The sequence below is a fragment of the Phacochoerus africanus genome, chromosome 13 (assembly GCF_016906955.1).
Source record: "Phacochoerus africanus isolate WHEZ1 chromosome 13, ROS_Pafr_v1, whole genome shotgun sequence".
NCBI classification, from domain to species: domain Eukaryota; kingdom Metazoa; phylum Chordata; class Mammalia; order Artiodactyla; family Suidae; genus Phacochoerus; species Phacochoerus africanus.
The window spans coordinates 7,783,778-7,811,144 of NC_062556.1; the positions used below are offsets into that span (position 1 = coordinate 7,783,778).

Here is a 27,367-nt window from a genome sequence, read left to right on the forward strand (position 1 = left end):
ATTCGTTAACCACTGAGGCATGAAGGGAATTCCTGGTCTTCATTTAATGCTTAGCAAGTGAGTGAACGGTTGCATGTCCATGTGGAAGCTACTGATGTTCATAGGGGGCTTGGCACAGTCCCAGGCACATAGTGGGCATCCAAAAAATTTGAAGTGGGCATGAAAACATAAACATGACATCACGAGGTCATGGTCTAAAGGCAGGTGAGCGTGAGTTCATGATCCTGTCTCCTTGCCAGGAGTCAGAGGTGAGTCAGGGCTTGGGGGAGGCACAAGGGAATGCAGCGCCCTCAGAGGGGCTGCAGTTCTCAGTCTGTAATTGCTTTTTTCTTCCGTCCACCATCTTCCCCGCTGGGGAGGGACAGTCACCTGAGGACGAGAGGGAGGTTTCTGCAGCCCCTCCACTTTTCTGCATTCCAATGTAATTTATTTTTATCAGATTTTTGAATAAAATTACGCCCTCCCTTTTCCATTATGGTGAACACTTAAAATTACATTTATACAAAATTACATTTACACAAACTTGTATTAAAAGCCAAATTCTAGGCCTAAGCTATTGGCCAGATTCCATTAAAGAATATGAAGTAAATTAGTTGAGCTGATTAAAAACACCTTCATCAAAATAGAACGTTAGTGCCAACAATATTAAGAGTTGAATTATTGATTTTTTTTTAATTGCAGGTGGTGCATTAGCAGGAAAGAAATCGGATTCCCCTTCCCTTCCTCTGCCGCCCACCTCCCCCTGCACTTTGGGGATGAGAAGGGGCACGAGTGACCTATTGCTGGAGATCCAGGAAAGGGAGGTGATGGAGTAAGATGGGAGGGCACGAAGGTAGAGGATGAGCCTGTAGGTGAGGCAGAGGAAGGAGAAGGAGGAGTGGGACCAGTGGTCCCAGGGAGCAGAGGTCAGACGCCAGACGCCCGGAAAGAGGGCGCGGTCCCGGCGGAGGAGCCCGCGCCTCTACCATCACCCGGGCGGCGGACCCCAGTCACAGCTGCGAGCCATCCGGGCGCGGGAAGCACGCACAAGGGCGCTCCCGGCGCAGGCCACCAGAGGGCGCGTGCGGGGCCGGCGGAGGGAGGAGGGGAGCCGGCGGAGAAGGGTCAGCCGCGGCGGCAGGGGCGGCGACGGCAGCGGCGCAGCTCCGCTCCCCGCGCGTCTCCCGTCCCCGCGCCCGGACAGGGCGCGCAGCTCTGCTGCCGGGATGCGACCGCCCGCCCGCCGCGGCCTCCGCCTGGCGCTCCCGGCACTGCTGGCGCTGTTCACCTGCTCCTTGGGTAAGTAGCGGGCGGCCCGGGCGCGCACGGGAGAGGCGTGGGTTCCCCGGGCGCAGCCGCCCGCGTCCGCGCCGAGGGAGGCGCCCGGCGGCCCAGCTCTGCCCCGCGGGCGCCCGCGCCCCGCCGTCCCGTGGCCGCTGCGCCGGCGGCATCGCCCTCTCGCGGCGCCCGGGCCGGACCCGGCTCCCCGGGACGCCGGGGCGCGCCTTCCCGTCCCCTTTCGGCTCGCGGGGTCCCGCCGCCGCCCCAGCCCAACTCGCGTCTTGCCGCCTCCTTCCGCCGGCCGCGGGCGGCCCCCCGGGCGGCGAGGGCGCGGCGCCCACCCCCACAGGAAGCGCGGAGTAAATGTGCAACTGCGAGAAACTTTGAACGGAGGGAAGCGGCGGCCGCGGGCCCGCCCCCCTGCCTGCCGCCCGCGCCCCGCCGGCCCCGCGCAGGCTGGCGGCGGGCTCCGCGGCTCGGGGTCCCGCGCTCCGCCCCGCACCAGCCGCCCGGCCCGCGGTCCTCGCCCCCCGCGCCGGGCTCCTTCCCGGTGTCGCGGGCCCGCCCTGCTCCCCTAGGCTGAGATGCCTTCCTGGGCACCGGCCTCCTCTCTGGCTTCCTTGAGCCGGAAGGGAGGACGGGGTGCCCGGTTGGGCCTCCGTGGGTCGTTGGTGGAGCCGGCGGGGCGGGGGGGGGGGGGGGGGCGGGAAGCTTTCCTTAATCTTGGGTTTGTCGTGGGGAAGATGAGAGAGCACTTCTGCTAACAGGGCTTGTCTGCTGCTGTTGTAGTGCCCTTTCCCTCTTTTCTTCCAAGCTCCTCCCAAGAGAATGCTCCGCTCTTTTTCATAAAATAATGTGGTAAAAGTTTTTTTTTTTTTTTTTTTTTTTAAATCACTGCAGTTGACTTTCATGATGAGATTTCAAGTGTGAAAGCTTGGAGGAAAAATTATCCTTTTTCAGTGTTTTCAGGGTTATTGTCTTCCATCCCAGACTTTTGTGCTTCCAGCCTGTTAAGAGGCAGTAATTTCAGATTTTTAGAAATGGCAGAATGGTGCAATTTAGGGAAAGACGTAGCGTCATTGCTCACTGCCCACCGGAACCTTGGTCCTTATTTGTGTATCCTGGCGTGTCTGTAGGGGCTCAGGAAGTGTGGGAAAATCAGGTGAGATTAATTGGTCATTGTTCACACGCATGGTTAAGTAAGTAACAATGTAATTAAAAATGTTTGGGCACCTTGGGCAGCGAAGGCTGTAATTGACCGTGGGGAGCAACTGAACTTGGCAAGGATCTGCTTTAGTGGAAGAAAGAGTGCATGGCTGGGGGTGGGGTGGGGGGAGAAGAGGAGGCTGGCCAGCTGGGACAGGGGCTCCTCGACTCATGGCTGCATCACTTGGCGTGCTGCCTAGATGTTTTTGCACCTCACCAAAAGGGGTGGGTGGTAGCTGAAATTGGCATTCTATTTATAGCTGTGCACTTTGTAATGCTGTGCTGGGGATATCGTATTTGTATATAATATATTCTGTTTAGGCGCCGAAGTGCACACTTGTGTCGTGATGAGCATCTCTTTTTCACTGCACTTAAGGGAGCATCAGCCCTGTCCAAATTTGATAATACATTTGAGGATGTGCAGAAGGAACTCAAATGACCAGACATCTTATGAAGGTGTCTGTTAGCCTTGTGAAGTTGTCAGAGACGCACAATGAATAAGACATAAAACCTATTAAAAGGTCCCTGGGAGACATTTGGCTTTGTGAACTGGCTTTCATGGGTTGGTACTGGCAGGAAGCTGTATTCTTGCAGGTCTGAAGTAAATCATGAGTTTATTTTATTGAGTTCTGCTCTGACGTTGTGAAGGGGCACTAAGGAATACATGTGGTACCCATGCTTTCTACATCTCGAAGTCAGTTTCCTTGGACTCTTACTGGACTAGAGAATATGATAGGCATTCTGAGGCCTGTGAACAATCCCAACAGTGTCACATACTCTAAATAGCCCCTCATAAGTGTGGCCTGATGGTTTCTAATTTAATTTTCCCACAAACTGTAGTATGTGTGTTGGAGCTTCTAGAGAAAAGTCAATATAGAACATTTACTTTAAATCTATACAGATATGCAAACGAAATTCACTGCAACTTCAGTTCTAAAGTCCAGAGCCGGTAGAATCAGGAGATTTAGTCTCACCTCTTGGTCAGCCCCTGTGTGGCTTCTTGTGGCTTCGAGCCTCAGTGAGAGGCGTAGAGTAGATAAATGCTAGAGTCGGCCGTCTCTTAGAGCTTTAAGCGATTCTGTTGTAGCAGAGTCTGCTGTCTGCCACCCAGAACTCTGAGCTCCTTTTTTGCCTGACGGACTGAAAGCCTCTCAGGTGATCAGGGTTAGGGACTGAATCGTGCCCTTCAGGTGCGCGTATTGAAGGCTTAATCCCCAATCAGACCGTATTGGGAGATGGGCCTTTAAGGAGGTAACTATGGTTAAAGAGGCCATAAGGGTGGGCCCCTAATGCGGCAGGGCTGGTGTCCTCATAAAAGGGGAAAGTGCCAGGGATGCGCCCAGAGAGGAGCTGTGCGAGGACCAGTGAGAAGAGGGCCCTCTCCGAGCGAGGGCTCAGCAGGAACCAGCGCTGCTGGCTCCTTGATCGTGGACTTCTCACCCTCTAGAACAGAGAGAAGGGAATTTCTGTTGCTGAGGCCCCCCAGTCCATGCTCTCTATTATGGGCGCCCTAGAAGACTAATAATACAGGGGGTGAGGGCAGGTGGAAGAGTGGTGGCAGTGGTGGTGGCATGTCCAGTGAGAAAGCGGTTTTCCGTGGCCCTTGCAAACCAGGGCAGCCTGTGAGCTCTCTGTAGAGATTTGGGGGCCGGGTCTCTCGGTAAAGCTTCTGCAAGGTGCTGACCCAGCTGAGAGGCAGGTCTTCTGCCCCTGTTTCATCCTTCCTGTTCCCTGTTCCGCGAATGTGATGTCTGGAGCCACGATGGCCATCTTGTGACCGCAAGGTGACCGTGAAGGCCGAAGCCAGTAGCAAGGATGGTAGAGCAGAGAGGACGGCACCACCAGGGGGACGTGGAGCACCCACGAGCCGTTTCCCCTCTGCTCTTGCGAGAGAGAAGAAGCAAAACCAGAAACCTCTGGGAGTTCTCTTGTGGCTCAGTGGGTTAAGGACCCAGTATTGTCACTGCAGCAGCTTGGGCCGTGCAGTGACACTGGTTCAGTCCTTGGCCTGGGAACTTCCACGTGCCTTGGGCCAGAAAGAAAAGAAACAAACAAAAAACCCCCCCCCAAACCTCTGTTTTTTTAAAGCTTCAATTTTTTTTTGTCTGTTTGTTTTTAAATTGCATGCAGTCAAATCCTAATCCTAGTTAGTGAATCTGTGAAGAGGCTTATTTGTACCAGTGGTGAAGTAATGGATGTTGACGTTTGTCTTTCTTAGTTGTTTCTACTCTATGTGAGTCAGGATGATATTTCTTAGCACCTGCCAAGGTTGAGGATGATTTTTTGTTCTGAGCCGGGTCTTGCTCAGATTCTTGTCAGTGCAGCGAGTCAGACATTGCAGGAGCCCAGGGATCACACCTGGCCTCAGGTTATTTTGCCGTTTTAAATTTTGAATTTGTGGATCTTCCTTTTATTTCTTGAGCAGCACTCTGCTGCTACTGACACAGATTTTACCCATCTGGATGGATTCTTTGTTGTCAAGGTAGTCCAGGAGCCCCAAGCTGGCATAGCCCCCTTGCCATGGACTTGACCCAAGGGAATTAAGGCACTTGGGGGTGGGGTGCAGGAGGCGCAAGGAAGAGCATCTGTTTCAAATTGGGGTGGGGGGAGGGGAGGCGATGTCCTGAGCCTCTCTTTAGCTTCCTCTAGGACTTGAGCAAGTCCTAATTACTGACCTCAATTGGACCACGAAGGGCCAGGGTTTTTGCTTTTCATTAGAAACGTTATAAAGCGGCACCGTTTGCAGATGTTAGACGTTTTGCCTCTTTGTAGCATCACGTGTGACCCATCTGTGAGGTGGAGCTTATTCTTAAGAACGACACGCAGGTGCGTCGTTTCCTTCTTCATGTAAAGGAAAAGGGCTGGTGGGTGGGTGTCAGGGGCTTATCGGACCTGTTACTGGTTGAGAGTCCCCCTTAATTCCTCATTTCAGAGGCCTCTTTACTAAGTCACGCCCAGAGAAATGGGATTCCGTGTCGGTGCTGATTGAACTACTAGAAACTGTGAACAACTTAAAAATAGTGTTAAAAGGAGGAGCTGTCCTCACAATTTCTCTCGTCTACTCAAAGTGTTGAGGGGGATCTTGTGTGTGTCCAGCACCGGGGGGGCTTTGCAGGAAGAGGCCAAGCTAGGCGTGTCTACCCCGGTGGAGCTCGCGTCTTGAAGGGAAGGTGACATGGAACACGAAGTGCGCCAGGCGCGGGGCTGTGGCGGTGTCCAGATGCTCTGAGAAGTGCTGCAGGGACAGGGAGTCTCTGGCTTTACCTGGAGTCTGGAGCCCTGGTTCCCAACAGGGGGCTGCCTTGCCCCCCCCCCCCCGGAATCACCGCTGGATTCTCTGAGACGTCGTGGGTGGCGGTCACAGAGGGTGGTTGGGCAGGAGCGCTGCCCAGCAGCCTGCGGTGCGCAGACGGCCGGCCCCCATCTCCAAAGAATCAGTTATCTGGTCTAGACCGCGCATGGCCCTGGGCTGAGAAACCCTGGAGTGGGGCTCAGGGGGCATCAGAGTTCAGCCCCGGGTTCGTGGGGGGGAGGGAAGAAGCAGGGGTGCCGGCTCTGGAAGAGCTCTGGGTGGAGGAAGCCCGTGGGGAAAGGATGGACCTGGAGGGGGCAGGGCTGGCAGGTTGGAGGGGGCCAGCTTATGCAGGTAGGGCCTGGCACACCAGGTAGGTGTGGGACTTGGTCCTTAGAACAGTGGGGAGCTGTTGCTGTTTGTTTTTTTCCTGTCTTTTAGGGCCACACCCACAGCACATGGAGGTTCCCAGGCTAGGGGTCCAATGGAGCTACAGCTGCCAGACTACGCCACAGCCACGCCAGATCCGAGCCACGTCTGCGACCTATCCCACAGCTCACAGCAACACAAGATCCTTAACCCACTAAGTGAGGCCAGAGATTGAACCTGCAGCCTCATGGTTCCTAGTTGGATTTGTTTCCGCTGCGTGACCACAGGAACTCCTGACTTGGGTTTTAAGAAGCTCACGCGGGCTGTCCTGTAGAACAGGGCTGGGGGGGGCGGTGTCCATTCGGGAGGAGTCAGCCACAGGAGCACAGGTGAAGGTGGGTCAGGGGTGAGCCATGGGCTTCTGCCTGGAGCTGTCCCTGGGCAGTGGCCTTGTTGACTGATACAGGCACTGATGATGGAGGACCCGATCTGACTAAAAGAAACATTTTTTTTAAAAATGTAGTTAAATGTATACGACATAAAATGAATCATTTGAACCTTTTTTTTTTTTGTCTTTTTGTTGGGGCCGAACCCACAGCACATGGAGGTTCCCAGGCTAGGGGTTTAATCGAAGCTATAGCCACCGGCCTGTGCCACAACCACAGCAACACCAGATCCGAGCCACGTCTGCGACCTACCCCACAGCTCATAGCAACGCTGGATCCTGAACCCACTGAGCGAGGCCAGGGATCGAACCCTCAACCTCATGGTTCCTCGTCGGATTCATTTCGGCTGCGCCACGACGGGAACTCCCCATTTGAACCATTTTTAAGTGTACACGTGTGTGGCATTAAGTACCCAGTTTTCTGAAGTTTGCGTGGCATTAAGTACCCAGACAGTTTTCTGAAGTTTGCTTTTAGCTTCAGGGGACGGTGAGAAGGGCGAGTTTAGTTTGGACGAGTTGAGTTGGGGGTGCCTGTGAGATGCTCTGGCTCTGTGTCTACTGGGCAGTTAGATCGGTGGGTCTGGAGCTCGAGGAGATGTTAGCTGTGGAAAGATTTGGGGGAAATTTGAGTTCTTCCTTTTTTTTTTTAATTTTTTATTTATTTTATTTTATTTTATTATTTTTTATTTTTATTTTTTGTCTTTCTGCTATTTCTTTGGGCCGCTCCCGCGGCATATGGAGGTTCCCAGGCTAGGTGTCGAATCGGAGCTGCAGCCACCGGCCTACACCAGAGCCACAGCAACGCGGGATCCGAGCCGCGTCTGCGACCTACACCACAGCTCACGGCAACGCCGGATCGTCAACCCACTGAGCAAGGGCAGGGACCGAACCCGCAATCTCATGGCTCCTAGTCGGATTTGCCAACCACTGCGCCATGATGGGAACTCCCCTTTTTTTTTTTTTTTTTTTTTTAAAGAGAGCCTTGATGGACAAAATAGATATATTTAAGCTTTTACTCACATGCATGTGTACTGAAGATTTGGGGAAGCAAACATTTTTTATCTGTAAAGCTAAGATGATGTAAAGCTTCAGGTTTAGACAGGAAAAAAAAAGTTAAAGTATCAAATAAGATTTGAATGCATCTCCAGTCTAGCAGTGCCAGTCTCTCCGAGGGATGCGACTTATTTTCACTCCTAAAGGAATATTTTATGATCTGAAACGGTGATATGTTTTGGTTTACATCATTGCTTCCCATAAGAAGCTGAGGGCTCTTGACACATCACGCCAAATTTATCTTCTCCACATCCTTGAGGGTGGATTTGCAGGAGCTTGTTTTCTGTTTATGAGATGAAGGAAGGAAAGGAAGACAAATGGCCAGTGCTTGTTGGGGAAAAGCCCCGTCCGGTTCCCTTGAGTATCGTATCGCTGTCTATCCCAGGGTGGGTCAGACTTTAGCACACGGCAGCACCTCGGGGTCTCCTTTGTTGTTTGTTTTAAAGTTTTTTGTTCATTTTCGCTGAGGCTTGCAGCAGCTTGATGTGGATCTCAGTTCAGGTCGGTGATCCTGGGCCACCGCAGGGAAAGCCCCGAGTCCTAACCGCTAGACCACCAGGGAACTCCCAGGGTCCCCTCTGTTAAGGTCCTTTTGGTTGAGACACCGATTCCTGGGTTTTAGCTCTTGCTTTTTCTGATTCATGAGGTCTGAGATGAGGCCTGTGGATTTGCATTTTTAACCAGGTGCTAGGTGAGTCATATGTGCTGGCAGGGGCCTGCTTGGGCCACCCTGGCCCCAGTGTGATATGTTACTGGGTGATTTTCCTGCACTGGATAGAACGGGAAGATGCCTGCTGGTTGCTTTGTCTTGAAGATGAAGGAAGGAGCTGTTTTGGAGGGAGCAGAGGGTGGAACTGAGGCCCGATTTTCAGCCCTCAGGTGTTTTGTCTCTTTGGGGAAGGAACCAGAAGCCCTAGATTTCAGACTGAGAAGTCTTCCTCGTCCCTGTGTCATCGGGCGATTTACAGATGCTCCTGTAGGTGTGGAGTGTGAGTCTTGAAAACTAGAGCCGCGGGTTGTTGGAGTGAGGGATTTTGGGCAGTGGACAAGTGAGGTCCTAAAGGTATTAGAACGGCTCAGACCGCGGGTACCACAGATTCATTGGCTCCAACAGGGGTGCTTTTTAGAACCCAGTTTTTCTGTTAGCAAGTTAAGATACCGAAAGCCGAGCGTAAAGGAGGCTGCAGTTTTCCGCAGCATGTACTCCAGCGGGGGGGGGGGGGGGGAAGGAGTCGTGCCCGGTGCGGGTGTGCTTGTGTTTGCGTGTTGCTCTCCTGCACGCTTCAGTGTCTGCTGGACTAGTTTGTGGGGCCAGGACCCTTCTGCCCTCCACCCGTGACTCAGTCTGTGCTTAAGACACTCTCCCCAAACTCGGTTCAAGTTGGAATTTTCTTGCTTTCAGGTCCTGAGCCACATTTGGGTTTTGTTTAAATGAGATACGGATCAAAGAAGTCAACGGTCTTTCCCTTCTGAAAACATATGGTTATTTCCTCTGTTTTCCGCATCTATTGCCTTCCCTCTGGCACATCCAGTGTAGTGGTCCCAGCAAACCTCGTTGTCGAGTGGGGGAAATCTGTGCGGCAAGCGGACTTCTCAGAGGAGGCAGGGCCGTGTTTCGGGTGGAGGGAGATGGTGTTTGGGCATCTCCCGGCCGCTGTGTCACTTTTGAGGCTCAAGGAACCCAGGGAGGGTGTCAGAGGGGTGCCGGACCCTGAATGCCATCCAGCTCTCCACTTGCTGGGCTCGCAGCACTGTGCTGGCATCATCCCCAGCACAGCGATGTCACCTGTTTATATTTGGCACCTGAGCAGGAGGCTCTACAGCTTCCCCCATGACCAGGCGCTGCCCGGGGCCACACCTGCCTTGAAGTTGTCCGTCCTTGTCCAGATCCCTTCCTTTCCACGGAGGGAGGCAGAGGCTCTGGGAGGCCGAGGCATTGGCCCCGCGATGCTGAGCGGCAGAGCTGGGTTTGATGGCATGTGGTGTGTGTTAGAATCCATGTGTCACTGGGGCGCTGTTCTCATCCTCGTGGTCACGCGGGGCCCCGTGCTGCGGCGTCTCCCCTAGTCTGTGGAGCCTTCAGGGGAGAGCTCCCTCCAGGAAGATCTTAACACCTGATAGACCTGCCCGTGTCCTCTCTGCCTGGCCACGCCTGTTTGTCTCCTTTGCAGTGTTGTCCCTGAGATGTTGGGGTTCCCTTGCCCCTGTCTTTCCCACCCAGCCTTGCAGCTTTAGTTGCATCGCGTGTGCTGTGGAGACTGTCCCCTCACCTGCGTGCTGAGCCTCGCCCCTGGCAAACTGGGCGTTTGTCCTTGAACACCCGCGGGACCTCCGCATGTCGGGAACACGCTGGGCTTTCCCACCGTCTGCTCCCCTCCTTTGTTTTCGGGCCGCGAACGGCACCCCGTCTACCCCGGCCGTCGGATCTGATCCCCGAAGCTCCCGCACGTGCCTCTGTGTCTCCTTCCCCGTCCTCGCCGGCCGCGGCCCCTCGCCCCTCTGGCCGCAGCTCCCGCCGCCGCTGCCCGCTGGCCACGCCTGGCTTTTTCTGTCCCTCCACAGCCCAGCCCACACGCCGCCTCCGGAAGCTTGTCTGGGGCACACATGTCACCATGGCCCTCTCCCTGAAGGCCTCAGAAAGCTTTTAGTGGCCCTCGCCATACAGCCGGACTCCCTACCCCCCCATCAGGAAATGGCTCCTGGTGGCGTCTCCAGCCTCACTTCTAGCCCCAGTCACTCCCTGTCCTCAGGTGTCCGAGCCCAGGTCCCTCGCTCCCCTCCCCATCTCTTTGGGCACACTGGGCTGTTTACTGTGCTTTACGTGCAGAAACCTGTTTCTAGGTCTCCTCCTGCTCTGGCTCTTGACGTGTCTGCCCCTGGCCTACTTCTGGGCACCGGTCAGCTGGCCGCAGGCCGTGCTTCCCTCCTCTGCTGCGCTGCCTGGTACTTTGCCCTGCTCCCCAGGCTCCTTCAGCAGTGCCATGAGAGCACCTGCCGTCAGAGGGCACCCCTGTGCACTTGGGTGTTGAGAGAGGGACTTGTCTGTGCTGTTAGACTTTTAGCTCCTTGGGAGCTGCTCATTTATCTCCTGCCCAGCTCCTAGCAGAACACCTGGCACCTAACCCATGCAGCCACTCTGATTTTCTGCTGAACAAACAAAAGTAAACATGAATGGTGGTGATGACAGTGGCTTCTCCCCCCCTTGGATATGCCAGGCCTCGCCTAGGCCCCTTACAGGGGCTCAACCACTGGCTCCTCAGCTGCCCCTTGGGTTGGTTCTTCTGTCCTCAGCCCTGCGGAGTGCAGGGCCTTCCATTAGATGCTTGGGTGGCGCCCCTTCTCCGTCTCCACCTCCGTGTGGATAGTGTGTTTGTCAGAGGAGGACAAGGAAAGCAGGCCCTGCCTCTGTCATTGGCCAGGAACATTCATTTCTCTTCCCTCTGCTTCTAGGGATTATCTTCAAAGCAGGTGGTTGGAACCGAGTAAATTGGTTGCAGGCTGTGCATCCTGGAGCTTAAGTCCCCTCCGGAGGAGCTGGAATTAAGCCTGGAAGCTCCAGGGACCCGGAGTGGCTGGGGCCAGGCCGTGCCAGTGGAACTGTACCTTAAAGTAGGTCACAGCAGAGAAAGGGTGCCAGGCTTCCTCCCACTGCACCAGGGAGCATCCAAGCCTGGGGGTGCCAGCTCAGGCCCCAGGGGTGTGTGAGTTCTGTCCTGGATGTCAGGGCCGCCTATGCTCTGACCCCCACCTCCCCAACTTGTGTGGGGGACGCAGGGCCACCCAGCCCCACCGTGAGCCTTTATCTCCTCCGCCAGCAGCAGTACCACGACCACCCCCTGGGCCTGTGGAAGATGCTGAGCCTGAACCCTCGCTAAACACTTTCTGCCTCATCTCACTTCATCCCTGCAGCTCTCCTCTGAGGGCTTATTTAGCGTCTTAGCGCTTTTGGTGTTGGGTATTTAATTTGGTTTCTATGATACATGTTACTGGGAGAGTTTGGGAGGATGAATCAGGCACAGGGACAAAACAGGGTTTGGAGGCACAGTCCTCCCTGCCTGCCTGCCTGCCTGGTCTCTGCTCCCTCCTAGGAACGGAAGACAGTTGATTAGTGTTGCTTAAATGCGTGTTAATTAATTCCTCTCCCGTTTTCTCACATGCTAGGGCTTAGGCTAGCCTATAAATCTTAGGCTCAGGTTAGCTGTAAAATGTGATTTATCTCTCAGGATAGGTGTGCCTAACACGCTAGTTGGCTTGAATTATTTAAAGTTATCATGAGAAAGGTCTTATTTCTATTGCCTGCCCTGATTTGCACTTTAAATATAGTTCCCTGTAGCAATTCACAGGAATTCATGTTGAAAATAGAAAAGGGAAAATTGCTTTTAAACAGCAGTTTCGCATATAAGAGCGTGATTTATCTTGGAATATTTCACCAACTGCACATTAAAGCTGAGTTTTCAAGAATGTAGCCCCCCCCCCCCCCCCCCGCAATGAATCTGGAAATCCTTAAGAAGCCAGACAGCAAACACTGAGCCTCAGGGTGCCGCTCCCCTTGGCGGGGTCTCCCTGCTTGTCCTCCTGCATCTACCACCTCCTGCTGTGGGAGAGTCCCACCCTGTGCTCTGGTTGGGGGTGTGGAAGGTGACACACCTCACTTGCTAATTTTTCTCACCTTCTTCCTCTGGAGCTCCATTTCTCCTTCATTTCCATGAACTGCAAAGGCTGGGATTTTGTTGGTTGGATTTCTGTAAATGATGCACTGTTTTAAATTCGGATTTGTTAATGGTATCGCATATCCTGTGCCTTCAAAGTGTGTTTGGCCCCTCGATGATTTCTTTTGTTTTCCTTAGATTAAAGAAATATAAAGCCAGCTGGTATTTTTGTTAATATTCCTTGTGTGGGGATTATCTTGCCCCAGCAAATTATTACAATTTGTTCTTATGCTGGAATCAACTCTGATGTACTACTGACGTTAGGACTTTAAATATTATGTAATTTATTTCTGTCATGGGAAAAAGGAGTTCTTAATTTCACAGCCGTAGGAGAAATACATTTTGTTTCTTCTCTTTAAAAGGACATCTTACCTTTAGCCCGGTGTATTTTTGGAGAGAACTAACATCTGGTTTCCTCCTCCCTCAGTCAAGCTTTGTCTGGATAAAAGTGTGGTGTCTTTGTCCCATACATAGGGTCAGGGACAGTTTGCGGGATCCACCTGATTTGTGGGGAACACCTCTTCTTGATGTAATTCCTACTTTAAGCAGTAAGGCCGTCAAGTAATATTATTGCTGCTTATTATGAAAGGTGATGATGCGTTAGTAGTATTTAGAACCAATACAGAACAAAGACATTTTTCTTGGGTGCAGAGACTGCTTTCTGAAGGGCAGGGCTTCTGTGTTGACATACTCTTCTTTGTCGCGTCGCCGTCTGGCCTTGAGAGAAAGGGTGGTAGGACTGCTGACCCCGCGACCTGGTTATTAGCTGGTGAGTCACCGAATGTGTTAAACTAGGAAGGTTATTTTTCTTGATAAAAGGACATGCTAACCTAGAGAGCCTTGACTGTCAGAATTAGGCATTGATGGGGTTGGGGGGGGGTGGATTTTGGGTCTCGGGGCCTGTGTTGGATTGACCACGGTTTTTAGGTCCCTCGAGCTGCCTCAGCGTTCTGTTTTCTGGACTCTCTGATGCCGAGTGCTCTTAATGTGCTGCAACCGCCCTGTGTGAAGTTTATTACTGATAATATTTTTAAGATCTTCTTGAGGGTTTTCAGTGTGCATCCTGGCTTTGGAGATAAATAAAATAAACAACAACAAAAAATTAAAGGCCCGGAAGCAGCATTGAAATGGTGTGGGAGGTTAAACCTCTCTTCTTAGAACTTAACGAATAATTTGGACTTGCATTTGCCTTGCTGTGTGTGTGTGTGTGTGTGTGTGTGAGAAAATGAGAAAGCACATCAGATCCCAGTGACCATAAATTACCTGGGGGACTAAAGCCCTTTGTGCTACTGGATTGGCACCGAGAGAGAGGCGCCACCTGCTCGGAAGAGGTGGGCTCTGGGCCCGCGGGAGACCTTGGCTGTGTTCGTTCGCTCCTTCCACACACAGGTGTTGACCCCCTTGGGCTGGCTGTGTTGTAGGTTTGGGGGCAAACAGTGAATCACACCACGTACCTGCCTTCCTGGAGCTTCTATCGAACTAGTGTAGAAGACAAGCAATGAACAGATAGATTATATCAGCGGGGTCTGTGCTCTGAGAAGCCAAGCAGAGTGAGGGCGGGGAGCCTCCTGTGGTACCTGCTCAGATCTCAGATCCCGCAGAGGTGCGTTCCATGTCGCCCTGCCTTCGGAGAGGGCACTCTGGGCGCTAGACCATGTGGGCCACTGGCTTCTCAGCGTGAAGATGCTTCAGGTTATTTCCTGTGATCCGACGCTCATGCAGAGAGTCGGAGGCCCCGGGAGTCTGGGCTTGGAAAGGGTCTGTGGCATGCTGGTGGCCTTGTCTCCTGCTTCCGGGCAGGGCCTCCTGTGACCCCGGGAGCCCCGCTCCCCCGCCCCTGGCACTGGGCGCTGTGCCCGCCGTGGGGTCGCCCGCCTGGCCTGTCCGTCCCTTCCTGCTCCGTGGCATTGCCCGCCGCGTCCTGGGAATGCTCACTGGGGCGCCGGCTCTGTGCAGTGCTCTCCCCTCCGCTTTTCAGGAGAACGGGCTGTAAAGCCAAGGTGTTCGTTTTTGTCTGGTTAACCTTCCTGACCGCTGTATCGTTTTGCTTTATATTTTCCACACGTTACTGTCAGGCCGTTATTAATATTTTTAACATAGAGCCTGGACGTGTCTCTAGGGATGTCTTCGTCTATTGATGCGCTTGATTCTGAACTTGAAATCATCCTACATGGGAAGGCGTCTAATTCCTCCCCTCCCTCAGCCCCGTGACTTTATTAGGAGGGTTCTGATCCTCCCCCCACTCGCAGGAGCAGAATCCACACTGCGCTGCTGACCCCGCAACCGCCCAGACGGAAAGCTTGCCCCAGATAGAGCCTGTTGCCCGCCTGGCAGGGATTCGAGGGGAGTTTGTGCTTCTTCCTGCTGGATTCTCAGGAATTCTCCTTTGCTTAAGAAGGCACCAGAACTGAAGTTTCTAAGAAGTTGTATCTAGGCATCTATCTTGTGGTTTATCGCTGCAGACACAAATGCTGTACCCAGAACCCAGTGCCTTTGATGTAGAGTTTCCTCAGCTGGTAGCTGGAAGCACTTTGGCTTCACAGCGATGAATGATCTTCTTAGGTCTGGAGACAAAGGCAGCCTACAGCGCTAGTTTGTAGCAATGCAGCTGCTTTTAAAAATGAGCAAAATTTATCTCTTTAAAGTATCATTTTTTTTTTCACTTTAAGCAAAACTGTTGAATATGGGAATGAATCTTAGTTGCCAATTTTAATGTAAAAATCTTTCTTTCTTTCCCAGCTTTTGCTTTGGTTTCTGAAGATACGAAGAAAGAGGTCAAACAATCTAAGGTACTAATTCTAATGATCAAATCTATTCTCTTTCTCTGCAGTTTGTTTTTATTTTCTTTAATGGGAGTTGTAATGATTTCAACTTTCAATGGTTATAAAATTTTTTAAAATGATTTAGTGGAACATAAATTTTTGAATCCATAGCAGCCACCCACAAATAGTCTTGCCTAAAAAAATGCTTTAATAGTTAAAGCACATCCCCTTGGTTTTAGATTTCATTTTAAGAAAAAAGGTACTTTGGTATCAAGCTGGACTTTGTATTTTTAGGGCTGTACTCACAACATATGGAGGTTCCCAAGCTAGAGGTCGAATTGGAGCTGTAGCCCACTGGCCTACACCACAGCCACAGCAATGCCAGATCCAAGCCACGTCTGCAGCCTGCACCACATCTCACAGCACCACTGGATCCTTAACCTACTGAGCGAGGCCAGGGATCGAACCCACAACCTCATGGTTCCTACTCAGATTCGTTTCCACTGCGCCACCACGGGAACTCTGAGCTGCACATTGTAAAAGTCCTTCTTGGATTCAGTTGTTTTCTCCAGCCCTACTGCATCATAACCCTGGGCTTCAGAAAGGATTACCCTGTGCCCAGGTTGCATGAACCTGAGTGTCTGTCACCTTGAAGCTGGCCCCGGGTGAGAGGGCATCTTGGGGACTGGCTGAGAGACCCCAAAGATGACTTTCCTTTCCCTGGTTGCACTCAAGAACTGCATCTAGGGGTTCCTGCTGTGGCACAGTGGGATCAGCGGCATCTTGGTAATGCCAGGATGCAAGTTCAGCCCCTGGCCAGCCCCCATGGTTAAGGATTTGGTGTTACCATAGCTGCAGCGTAGTTCGCAACTGTGGCTTGGATGTGATCCCTGGCCCCACGAACTCTGTGTGCTGTGGAGCTGCCAAAAAAAAAAGAAAAACTGCCATCTAAATTTTACCATTTGCGGTTGCATTAGATCAGTTTAGCATATGAGAAAGAGAATCTTTTAAAAATAGGAGTTGTTTTTGTCATATTAATTAAGGCTCAGTTGATTCTATTTTTTTACCCCATAGTGAGTATAAAAGCATTTTTATTTATTTATTTATTTATTTGGTCTTTTTGCCTATTTCCAGGGCCACTTCCCACAGCATATGGAGGTTCCCAGGCTAGGGATCTAATCCGAGCCACAGCCGCTGGCCCTACGCCACAGCCACAGCAATGTGGGTTCCGAGCTGCATCTGCAACCTACACCACAGCTTACGGCAACGCCGGATCCTTAACCCACTGAGCAAGGCCAGGGATCGAACCCGCAACCTCATGGTCCCTAGTTGGTTTTGTTAACCCGTGCGCCACAACGGGAACTCCTAAAAGCATTTTTAAATAGAATGTTTCTTTTACCAAGTATGATCTGTTCTGACTAAATCATGGGATTCCTACCCAGGGGAGATGATAATAATTCCGTATGGTTTTAAGACTCTTTTATGGTAAATAAGGCATTTTCAGACATTTCGTTTAATTTGATTTTCTCAGGGATCATGCTATTGCTAAACAAAGCAGATATTTCCATGTATAGTAGAGAAAATTTACCGTCAGAAATTAATGTGACCGAGGTCACATGACTATTAAAAGGTGAAGTTGAGGAGTTCTCTTGTGACGTGGTGGGTTAAGAATCCAGAGTTGTCAGTGCTGCGGCTTGGGTTGCTGATCCCTGGCCCTGGAACTTCCACATGCCATGGGTGTAGCCAAAAAAAAAAAAAAAAATTCACTGTAACGTGTCTGTGTGGCAGTAGGGAGGCTCATTTATAATAAATTTAAGGGTTATTCGTAGAAAATTAAAATTTCATGTAATTAAAAAATTTTAGCACATATTTTCAAATACAGGGTTTTTTTTTTTCACCAATCTTTACAAAAGAGGAAATGGATATATTCTTTGCCTTGACTACATACATAAATATAAGTGGAGATATGGTGAGTCCTGTGTCTTGTGTCATTTTCCACGCAAAGGTATGGAAGCCTGTGACGTCTGTGTGCTTGGGCCTCAGAGCCAGAAAGCCGTGGATCCCGCGAGGGGCGGCAGTGGTAGAGCGTCCGCCGGGGCACACACCCAGCGCTGGGAGATGGGGAGGAATTAACCTGCCCAAGGTCGGGTTAAGGCTCCCGACGGTAACCGCATTCGGTGGGGAGTATGCTTCCTTCCCACTCTCAGCACATCTGATGGGACCTCTCCCTGCTGCCCGGAAGGCCACCTTCCGTCCCACTCGCCCCACTGCTCGCTGTGGTCAAGGGCCCTGGTTTCCTAGAGCTGAGGTCCTTCCCCAACTGCTCAGGTGAGCTAGTTGGCATCTGGAGGCTTCACGCCAGGACCCCGAGTGCCCCACGCCTGACCCCGGCCCCGGCTCCTCTTCTGGGCTCTGGTCCCTGGCTCTGGGGTTTCTGACGCAGCCCAGCTTTCTGTGCAGCCTGCCTCCCAGGCTTGTGCTCAGGCCGTGGGTGCTGCCTCAGCCAGGCCATGTCGCTGTCTTCCCCCTGTGGTTTTGGCAGCCTTTCATCCTGGAGTGGCTTGTGGTCCAGGATCCTGTGTGATGTGGGCTTCCAGCCGGGCTCTGGGGCCTAGCTGCTGTGGTTCCCAGCACTTGTCCAGCCCTGACCTCCTGCGGTACTCACTGGCCCTTGCTGTGTTCAGCTTCCTCGTCTGTAAGATGGGGTAACAGGACCTAGTGGTTTTGAAGATGAAGTGTGTGTTGTGTGTCCACCTCTCAGAGCAGTGCCAGTGCCTGTTTAAAAGTGTAGCTGATAGGATAGCAGGAAGCATCTTGAGCAGCCTTTTAAGAGGCACCCACACAGATCAGAGTAACATGAGGAAGCATGAACCTGACTGCTCTTACCTGTTACATTTCTCTTAGGGCAGCTTAGACTTCATAAGAAGTGGCTGAGGAGATGGTAGAAAGAGCAGGGCCGAGCAGCTGGTGAGCGTTTGCATTGGGCAGACATGACATTGTCTAAATCCTCCCAGCAACCCTGGGAAGTCGGTCTTACGATACCTATTTTACTGAAGCTGAGGCCTGAGCCACAGAGTGGTGGAAGCAGAATCACAATACTGGACCGGCTTCCGGCTGGTGCACCAATAATGAACACATCTGATGAATTTGTTCTGTTCAAAATCCAGGGGGTAGTGGTTGTTTGCAACCAGATAGAAGATGCCATTTTCTCTCTTTCTTCTTAAAAGATGTCCTAACAAATTCTTTTGAGGCTGTTTCCTTTTTAAATTTTGTTTGTTTGGTTGCTTTTAGAGCCGCACCTGCGGAATATGGAAGTTTCCAGGCTAGGGGTCGAATCAGAGCTGCAGCTGCCGGCCTGTATCACAGTGCAGGATCCAAGCCACGTCCAAGCTCACGGCAATGCTGGATCCTTAACCCACTGAGCGAGGCCAGGGATTGAAGCCACATCCTCATGGATACTAGTTGGGCTCATTACTCCTGAGCCACAATGGGAACTTCCTGCTTAGTCTAATTGTCTTTCTCTAAGGGGAAATTACCAGAGACCATTTTGGTTCCATTTCAGTTTGTGTAATTCAGTCATTCTTTGGGTATTTTATTTTTACAGTTTACAAATTGAGCAATTCTAATGGGCTCATCATTTCCTAGCTGTTGTGTCAGGCAGTTGAAGCTGCAGGGCTTAATAACAAACAGAAAGCTGCTCGTGGATTGTCTTTGCTTTTGCGATGGCATCTGGTAGGAAGTCCGCTCTTGTTCTGGCTTATGTAGTCTGGAAACATTGAGTTCAGGATATTCTTTTATGTTCACCTTCTGGATCAATGTGACTATTGTTGTAGCTATTACTTTTAGGTTACTTTGAAAATACATTGGATCTCGATGCATTTTTTCTGAAGACAGCCTCCGGAGGAGGACCAGGGCGTGTGCTGTTAGGAGGGTATAAGGAAAGAATGCTGGAATGCAACCTGACCCAGATTTTATTTTATTATTTTTTCAGTGTTTTTAATGGTATTTTTCTATTTTTTAAAGTTGTATTGAAGTATAGTTGATTTATATTGTTGTGCTCATTTCTGCTGTACAACACAGTGATGCAGTTATACATGTACACACACCCGTTCTTTTTCAGTTTCTTTCCCCATCTAGATGATCACAGAATATTGGGTAGAGTTCCCTGTGCTCTACAGCAGGTCCCTGTTGGCCAGTCATTGCATATAGCATGGTATACACATGGCAGTCCCAAACTCCTAATCCACCCCTCACCCGGGCCCATGCCCTTTGGTAACCGCAAGTTTGTTTTCAAAGTCTGTGAGTCTGTATCAGTTCTGCAGCTAAGTTCATTTGTATCCTTTTCGAAGATTCCACATAGAAGGGATATCATTTGATATTTTTCTTTCACTGTGAGACTAACTGGTGTATGATAATGTCTGGGTCCATCCATGTTGTTGCAAATGGTATTATTTCATTCTATTTTATGGCTGAGTAATATTCCATTTAATATAATATGTACCACATCTTCTTTACCATTACCCTGTTGATAAACATTTAGATTGCTCCCATCTCTTGGCTGTTGTAATAGTGCTGCAGTGAACACTGGGGTGCACATATCTTTTTTTTTTTTTAACTGACTGACGTATTTTATTTTTATTTTATTTTTTTTTTACAGAATAAAATACATGCATTTACACACAATTACATTCACACAGATTATTATAACATGGATCTTAAGAAACAGATTAAGTGACTCCCACTGGAGAAGTGGAATGGAAAATATGCCGAGACAAAGAGGAAATTTATTCTATACTTTATCCCAATTTTATGGCTTTCATCTTTACTATTTAGCATTATCTATTACATTTCATTTTTTTCTTTAAAAATTAGCATTATATTACATTGTTATATTATGCAATTAAAATTTATAAAGAAGAAAACCTTATATACCATTGAATATTTTATATAGCATAGTGCAAAGAATAACAACTGGTAAGCATAACAAAAATAAGATACCCTCTGAAAATAAGTAAAATATAAAATGCATAAGTTGGTTAAAAAAACAGTGTAACTATATAAATATGTCCTCACAATTTGTTGCATCTTATTGATTCTTCAGTATAGGCATTACACCATTCTAGGTGATGTGATAAACAAGACATTGTAGACTTTACATTGTACCATGGTGAGAAATGGTTATTAATAATACAATTGTAGAACTGTATTATTTAATTGTACACTCACATTATTTAATTGTAATTATCATAAGTTCTTTGATGGAGAGGAAATCAGAATCGGATCTAAGAAGACTTCAGCATTCCAAGAATGATGTCAAATGACCCCCTTCATGGTGGATTATGCACTTATTTACTATGCGATATATTTCTTCTCCAGAGAGTCCTTGTTTGTGTATCAATTGTAGATTTTTGGTTGGCAGTTATTCTGAAGTTTTGATGTAAGAGTCTATATGTATATGAGATTGTTTAAAGTTGTTGTTCTCTTAATGGCAGGTTCATCTCCAGTGTCCTGCATTTGTACCCACCTCTTCTCATGATTTCTGATTTTGGTGGTATAATTGTGCATGGATGATTTTGTATCTTTACTGTATATGTACCTTTACTGGTGAGCCTTGTCATTTGGGGAATTTTTGTTTCCTGTTGCTGTCTTGTCTTTCCTGCCTAGAGAAGTTCCTTTAGTATTTGTGGTAAGGCTGGTTTAGTGTTGCTGAATTCTCTCAGCTTTTGCTTATCTGGGAAGCTTTTGATTTCTCCTTCAAATCTGAATGAGAGCCTTGCTGGGTAGAGTAATCTTGGTTGGAGGTTTTTTCCTTTCATCACATTAAGTGTGTCATGCCACTCCCTTCTGGCCTGCAGAGTTTCTGCTGAAAAATCTGCCCGATAACCTTATTGGGGTTCCCTTGTATGTTACTTGTTTCTTTTCCCTAGCTGCTTTCAAGATTTTCTCTTTGTTTTTAATTTTGGTTAGTTTGATTATTATGTGTCTCGGTGTGTTCCTCCTTGGGTTTATTTTATATGGTACTCGTTGTGCCTCCTGGATTTGAGTGAGTGGTTCCTTTTCGATGTTAGGGAAATTTTCGGCTATTATCTCTTGGAATATGTTTTCTGTCCCCTTCTCTCTCTCTTCTCCTTCTGGCACCCTTATAATATGGATGTTGGTGTGTTTCACATTGTCCCAGAGTTCTCTGAGACTCTCTTCATTTGTTTTCAATCTTTTTTCTCTTTCCTGTTCTGCATCTGTAATTTCCACTAATCTGTCCTCCACCTCGCTTATTCATTCTTCTGCCTCGTGTATTCTGCCGTTAGCTGCTTCTAGTGAGTTTTTTATTTCAGTTAATGTATTTTGCATCTCTTCTTGTTTCAGTTTTATCTCTTGTATCTCTTTGGTTAGTGTTTCCTGTAAGTTTATCCATCTTTGCCTCCAGTTTATTTCCAATGTTTTGCATCATCTTCAGCATCAGCAGTCTAGAGTCTTTTTCCTGGAGGCTAAGAATCTCCTCATAGCTTAGCTGATTTTCTGGGGTTTTTCCTTTCTCCCTCATCTGAGTTATAGTTCTCTGTCTTTTCATTTTTATAGGTTTTTGGTGTGGTGACCTTTTTACAGGTAAGAGAGTTGTAGCCTCTCTTACTTCTGGTGTCTGTCCCCCTTGTGGCTGAAGTCGGTATGGGGGGCTTGCTGTAGGCTCGCTGATGGGAGGGGCTGATTCTAATCCCTCTGGTGGGTGGGGCTTAGTCTCTGGATGGGATTAGGGGCTGCTGTGTGCCTGAGGGGTCTTTAGGCAGCCTCTTTCCTGAGGGGCGGGGCTGTGATCCCACCTGGGTTGTTGTTTGCCCTGAGGCTTCTCAGAGCCGATGGGTGGGGCCAGATTTTCCCAAAATGGCCCCCTCCAGAGAAAGGCAGCTGCTGAATAATCCTGAGAGCCTTGCCCTCAATGTCCTTCCCTCACAACAAGCCATATTCACCCCCGTTTTCCCAGGATGTCCTCCAAGAACTGCAGTCAGGTTTGACCTAGGTTCCTGTGGAGACCTCACTCTGCCCTGGGACCTGGTGCACGTGAAAGTCCATGTGCGCCTTTTAAGAATGGGGTCTCGGTTTCCCCCAGTCCTGTGGAGCTCCTGTGCGCAAGCCCCGCTGGCCTTCAATGCCAGATGCTCCAGGGGCTCCCTCTCCCAGTGACAGATCCCAGCACGTGAGGGTTTGATGTGGGGCTCAGAACTCCCACTCCTGTAGGTGAGTCTCTGTGAGCCAGTTAGTTTTCAGTCTGTGGAGCCTCCCACCTGGGAGGTATGGGGTTGTTTATATCACGGAATCACCCCTCCTACCTGTGGATGTGGCCTCTTTTTCTTCTGGAGTAGGGTATGGGTTTCCGGTCCATTTGGGTGGAGATTGCTCAGTCTTTGGTTGTGAATTCTGTTGTTTTCAGGAGAGAAGTTGAGCTCCAGTCCTTCTATTCCGCCATCTTAATCCCATCTCCTGCACATATCTTTTTGAATTAGGGCTTTTTCCAGATAACTACCCAGGAGTGAGATTGCTGGATCATATTTTAGTTTAGTTTTTTGAGGAACCTTCCCAAAAATATTAATATTTTGACAATATTCTTTTAATCCAAAGACATGGTATATCTTTCTATCTGTTTGTGTTATCTTTGATTACTTTCATTCAAGTTTTCAGAGTACAGGTCTTTTGCCTCTTTAAGTAGATTTATTCCTGGTATTTTATTCTTGTTGATGCCACAGTAATTGGGATTGTTCCCCTAATTTCTCTTTCTGATCTTTCATTGTTAGTATGTAGAAACGCAGTTTATTTCTTTGTATTAATTTTGTATCCTGCAACTTTACCAAATTCATTGATGAGCTCTAACAGTTTTCTTGTAGCATCTTTGGGATTTTTTAGGTACAGTATCATGTTGTTTACCAACAGCGATAGTTTTCCTTCTTCCTTTCTAATTTGGCTTCCTTTTATTTCTTTTTCTTCTCTGATAGCTATGGCTAGGACTTCCAAAACTGTGTTGAATAAAAGTGGCTATAGTAGTGGACATCCTTGTCTCATTCCTGGTCTTAGTGGGAATTCTTTAAGCTTAACCAGGAGAAAGATGTTAGCTATTTAAGGGTTTGTCATACATGGCCTTTATTATGTTGAGTTAGGTTCACTCTATGTCAGCTTTCTGGAGGGTTTTGTTTTTTATCAGAAATGGGTGTGGATTTTGTCAAAAGCCTTTTCTGCATCTATTGATACAATCATTTGTTTTTTTGTATCACACTGATTTGTGGTTGTTGAAAACTCATTGCTTCCCTGGGATAGGTATCTCTTCATCATGGTATATGATCCTTTTAATGTATTGCTGGATTTGGTTTGCTAGTATTTTGTTGAGGATTTTTGCGTCTATGTTCATCAGTGATACTGTAATTATCTTTTTTTGTGGTGTCTTTGTCTGGTTTTGGTATCAGAGTGATGGCGCCCTCATAGAATGAGTTTGGGGTTGTTGTTTTCTCTGCTGTCTTTTGAAATAGTTTCAGAAGGCTAGATATTAACTCTTCTTTAAACATTTGATGGAATTTGCCCATAAAGCTGTCTGGTCCTGGACTTTTGTTTGTTGGGAGATTTTTTTTTTTTTTGTCTTTTTTCCTTTTCTAGGGCCGTTCCCGTAGCATATGGAGGCTCCCAGGCCAGGGGACTAATTGGAGCTGTTGCTGCTGGCCAGGCAGCGTCTGAGACCTATACCACAGCTCATGGTAATGCCAGATCCTTAACCCACTGAGCAACCTCATGGTTCCTAGTCAGATTCGTTAACCACTATGCCATGATGGGAATTCCTGTTGGACATTTTTAAGTCACAGTTTCAATATCAGTACTTGTGGTGGTCTGTTCATCTTTTCTGTTTCTTCCTAGTTTAGTCATGGGAGAGTATACCTTTCTAAAAATTTGTCCATTTCTTCTAGGCTGTCCATTTTATTGGCTCTAGGTACTTGTAGTAGTCTCTTATGGTCCTTTGTATTTCTGTGACGTCCATTGTAACTTCTCTTTTTTCATTTCTGATTTTGTTGATTTAAGTCCTCTCCCTTTTTTTCTTGGTGAGTCTGGTGAAGGGTTTATCAGTTTTGATTTTTTTTCAAAGAACCAGCTTTTAGTTTCATTGGTCTTTTCTGTTGTTTTTGTTTCTATTTCATTTACTTTGTTCTGATCTTGGTGATTTCCTCCCTTCTGCTAACTTTGGGTTTTGTTTGTTCTTCTTTCTCTATTTGTTTTAGGTGTAAGGTTAGGTTGAGATTTTTCTTTGAGATTCTTGAGATTTTTCTTGTTTCCTGAAGTAGTCTTGTATTGCTATAGACTTGCCTATTGGAACTGCTTTTGCTGCATTCCATAGGTTTTGGATCATTGTGTCTCCTTGTCTTTTGTCTCTAGGAATTTTTTGATTTTCTCTGTGATTTCTTTAGGGATCCATTAGTTGTTTAGTAGAATATTGTTTAGTCTCCACATGCTTGTGTTTTTTGCAGTTTTTTTTTTCTTGTTGATTTCTAGTCTTATAGTAAGTCTGTTTTGTCCGATGAGTATTGCTCCTCCAGCTTTCTTTTGATTTCTATTTGCATGGAATATCTTCTTCTGTCCTCCCACGTTAGGTTTGTATGTGTCCTTAGAACTGAAATGGGTCTGTATGTCTTGTTTTTATATCAATTCAGCCAGTCTTTTGTTTGGAGCATTTAGTCCATTTACATTTAAGGTAATTATTGATATGTATAGTCTTACTGCCATTTTGTTAATTATTTTGGATTTGTTTTTGTTTTTTTTTTCCTTCCCTTCTTTTGTGCTCTTAGTTTGATGACCTTGTCCAGTTGTTGTGTTTGGATTGCTTTTTCTTATTTGAGTGTATATCTATTGTAGATTTTTGATGTGCAGTTACCATGTGGTTTTGATCCAGGAGTCTGTATATATAAGATTCTTTTAAGTTGCTCTCCTTTTAATTGCAAATGCATCTCTAGTATCTGCATTTGTATACTCCTCGTGATTGCTGGTTTTGGTGTCATGTTTGTGTGTGGAATATTTCCTACCTTTACTGTATGTTTGCCTTTGCTGGTGAGCCTTCTCATTTGTAATTTTATTGTTTCTAGTTGTGGCCTTTCTTTTCCACCTAGAGAAGTTCCTTCAGTATTTGTTGTAAAGTTGGTTTAATGTTGCTGAATTCTCTTAGCTTTTGCTTGTCTGTAAAGCTTTTGATGTCTCCTTCAAATCTGAATGAATCTTGCGGGACAGAGTGTTCGTGGCTTTGTTTTTTTCCTTTCATGCTTTTAAGTATATTATCACATTCCCTTCTGGCCTGCAGAGTTTCTGCTGAAAAATCAGCTGATAGCCTTGTTGGGGTTCTCTTGCATTGTTCTTTGTTGATTTTTCCCAGCTACTTTCAGTATTTTCTTTTTGTATTTAATTTTGGTCAGATTGATTAATATGTGTCTCGGAGTGTGGTCCTTGGTTTATTCTATATGGTATTCATTGTGCTTTTTGGATTTGAGTGAGTGATTCCTCTCCCATGTTAGGGAAATTTTGGGGTATTATCTCTTTAAATATTTCTTCCAGCCCATTCTCTCTTCTCCTTCTGGCACCCCTATAATGTGGATGTTGGTACATTAAAAGTTGTCCCAAAGTTCTCTTAGACTGTCCTCATTTCTTTCTTTCTTTTCTTTCTTTTTTTTTATGGCCACACCTGCAGCATATGGAAATTCCCAGGCTAGTGGTTGAATTGCAGCTGCCAGCCTATGCCACAGCCATAGCAATGCCAGATCAGAGCTGCACTCTGACCTATGCCACAGCTCGTGGCATTGCCACTGAGCAAGGCCAGGGATCTAACCTGCATCCTCATGGATACTAGTCGGATTCTTAACCTGCTGAGCTACAACAGGAACTCCTTTCCTCATTTGTTTTCCTTCTTTTTTATTTATTCTGTTCTGTATCCGTGATTTCCACCAGTCTGTCTTCCACCTTGCTTATTTGTTCTTCTGTCTCCTATATTCTGCTAGTAGTTCCTTCCTTCTAGTTTTATTTCAGTGATTGCATTTCACATCTCTACTACTTTAGATCTTCCATTTCTTTGTTAAGTGTTTCTTGTAATTTATTGATCTTTGCCTCTAGGTTTTTTGTTTCTTTTTTTTTGTCTTTTGTCTTTTTGTTGTTGTTGTTGCTATTTCTTGGGCCGCTCCCGCGGCATATGGAGGTTCCCAGGCTAGGGGTCGAATCGGAGCTGTAGCCACTGGCCTACACCAGAGCCACAGCAACGCGGGATCTGAGCCGCGTCTGCAACCTACACCACAGCTCACGGCAACGCCGGATCGTTAACCCACTGAGCAAGGGCAGGGACCGAACCCACAACCTCATGGTTCCTAGTCGGATTCGTTAACCACTGCGCCACGACGGGAACTCCTGTTTTGTTTTTTTTGCCGAGATACTGGATCATCTTTACTATCATTGTCCTTAAGTCTTTTTCATGGAGGTTCCTTATCTCCACTTCACTTAGCTGTTCTTCTGGAGTTTTGTCTTGTTCCTTCACGTGGCTCATATTTCTCTCTCTCTTCATTTTGTCTCCCTTTCTGTGTGGTCTTCTTTGTGCAGGCTAGAGCGATGTAGACTCTCTTGCTTCTAGTGTCTGCCCCCTTGTGGGTGAAGTTGATACAGGGGCTTGTGGCTGGTTTCTTGATGGAAAGGATTGGTGCCTGCTCACTGGTAGGTAGAGCTGAGTCTTGTCCCTCTGGTGGGTGGGGCTTTGTCTCTGGGTGAGGTTTGAGGCAACTGTATACCTGGGAGGACTTTAGGCAGCCTGTTTGCTGATGGGTGGGGCTGTGTTCTTAGCCTCTTGTTTAGCCTGGGGTTTCTCAGCCCTGATGGATGTGACCAAATGTTCCCAAAATGGTAGCCTCCAGGGGAGCTCATGCCAAAGATTATTCCCAGGATCTTTGCCTCCAATGTCCTGCCCCTACAGCGACCCACAGCCACTCCCTGCTTTCCCAGGGGACCTGCCAAGACCCGCAGGTAGTTACAAATGTTGTCTTAGGTCAGTCTCCCAAGGCAATAGAAATAAAAATAGGAGTTCCTGTCGTGGCGCAGTGGTTAACGAATCCGACTAGGAACCATGAGCTTGCGGGTTCGATCCCTGCCCTTGCTCAGTCGGTTAAGGATCCAGCGTTGCTGTGAACTGTGGTGTAGGTTGCAGACGCGGCTCGGATCCCGAGTTGCTGTGGCTCTGGCGTAGGCCGGCGGCTACAGCTCCGATTGGACCCCTAGCCTG

General features: G+C 48.2%; 1 protein-coding gene across 2 annotated transcripts in view; it reads left to right on the forward strand.

Annotated features, from left to right (window-relative positions):
• The first annotated feature begins 1,097 nt into the window (after positions 1-1,097).
• B3GLCT (beta 3-glucosyltransferase) overlaps positions 1,098-27,367 on the forward strand; it is a 113,001-nt gene continuing 86,731 nt past the window's right edge. For both annotated transcript variants that reach the window (XR_007131377.1, XM_047755714.1), the window contains exons 1-2: positions 1,098-1,278; positions 15,074-15,123. Coding sequence is in view for 1 of the 2 variants with exons in the window: in XM_047755714.1 (XP_047611670.1) it covers positions 1,206-1,278; positions 15,074-15,123 (123 nt within the window). In the remaining variant the exon portion in view is untranslated. The remainder of the gene's footprint in view (positions 1,279-15,073; positions 15,124-27,367) is intronic.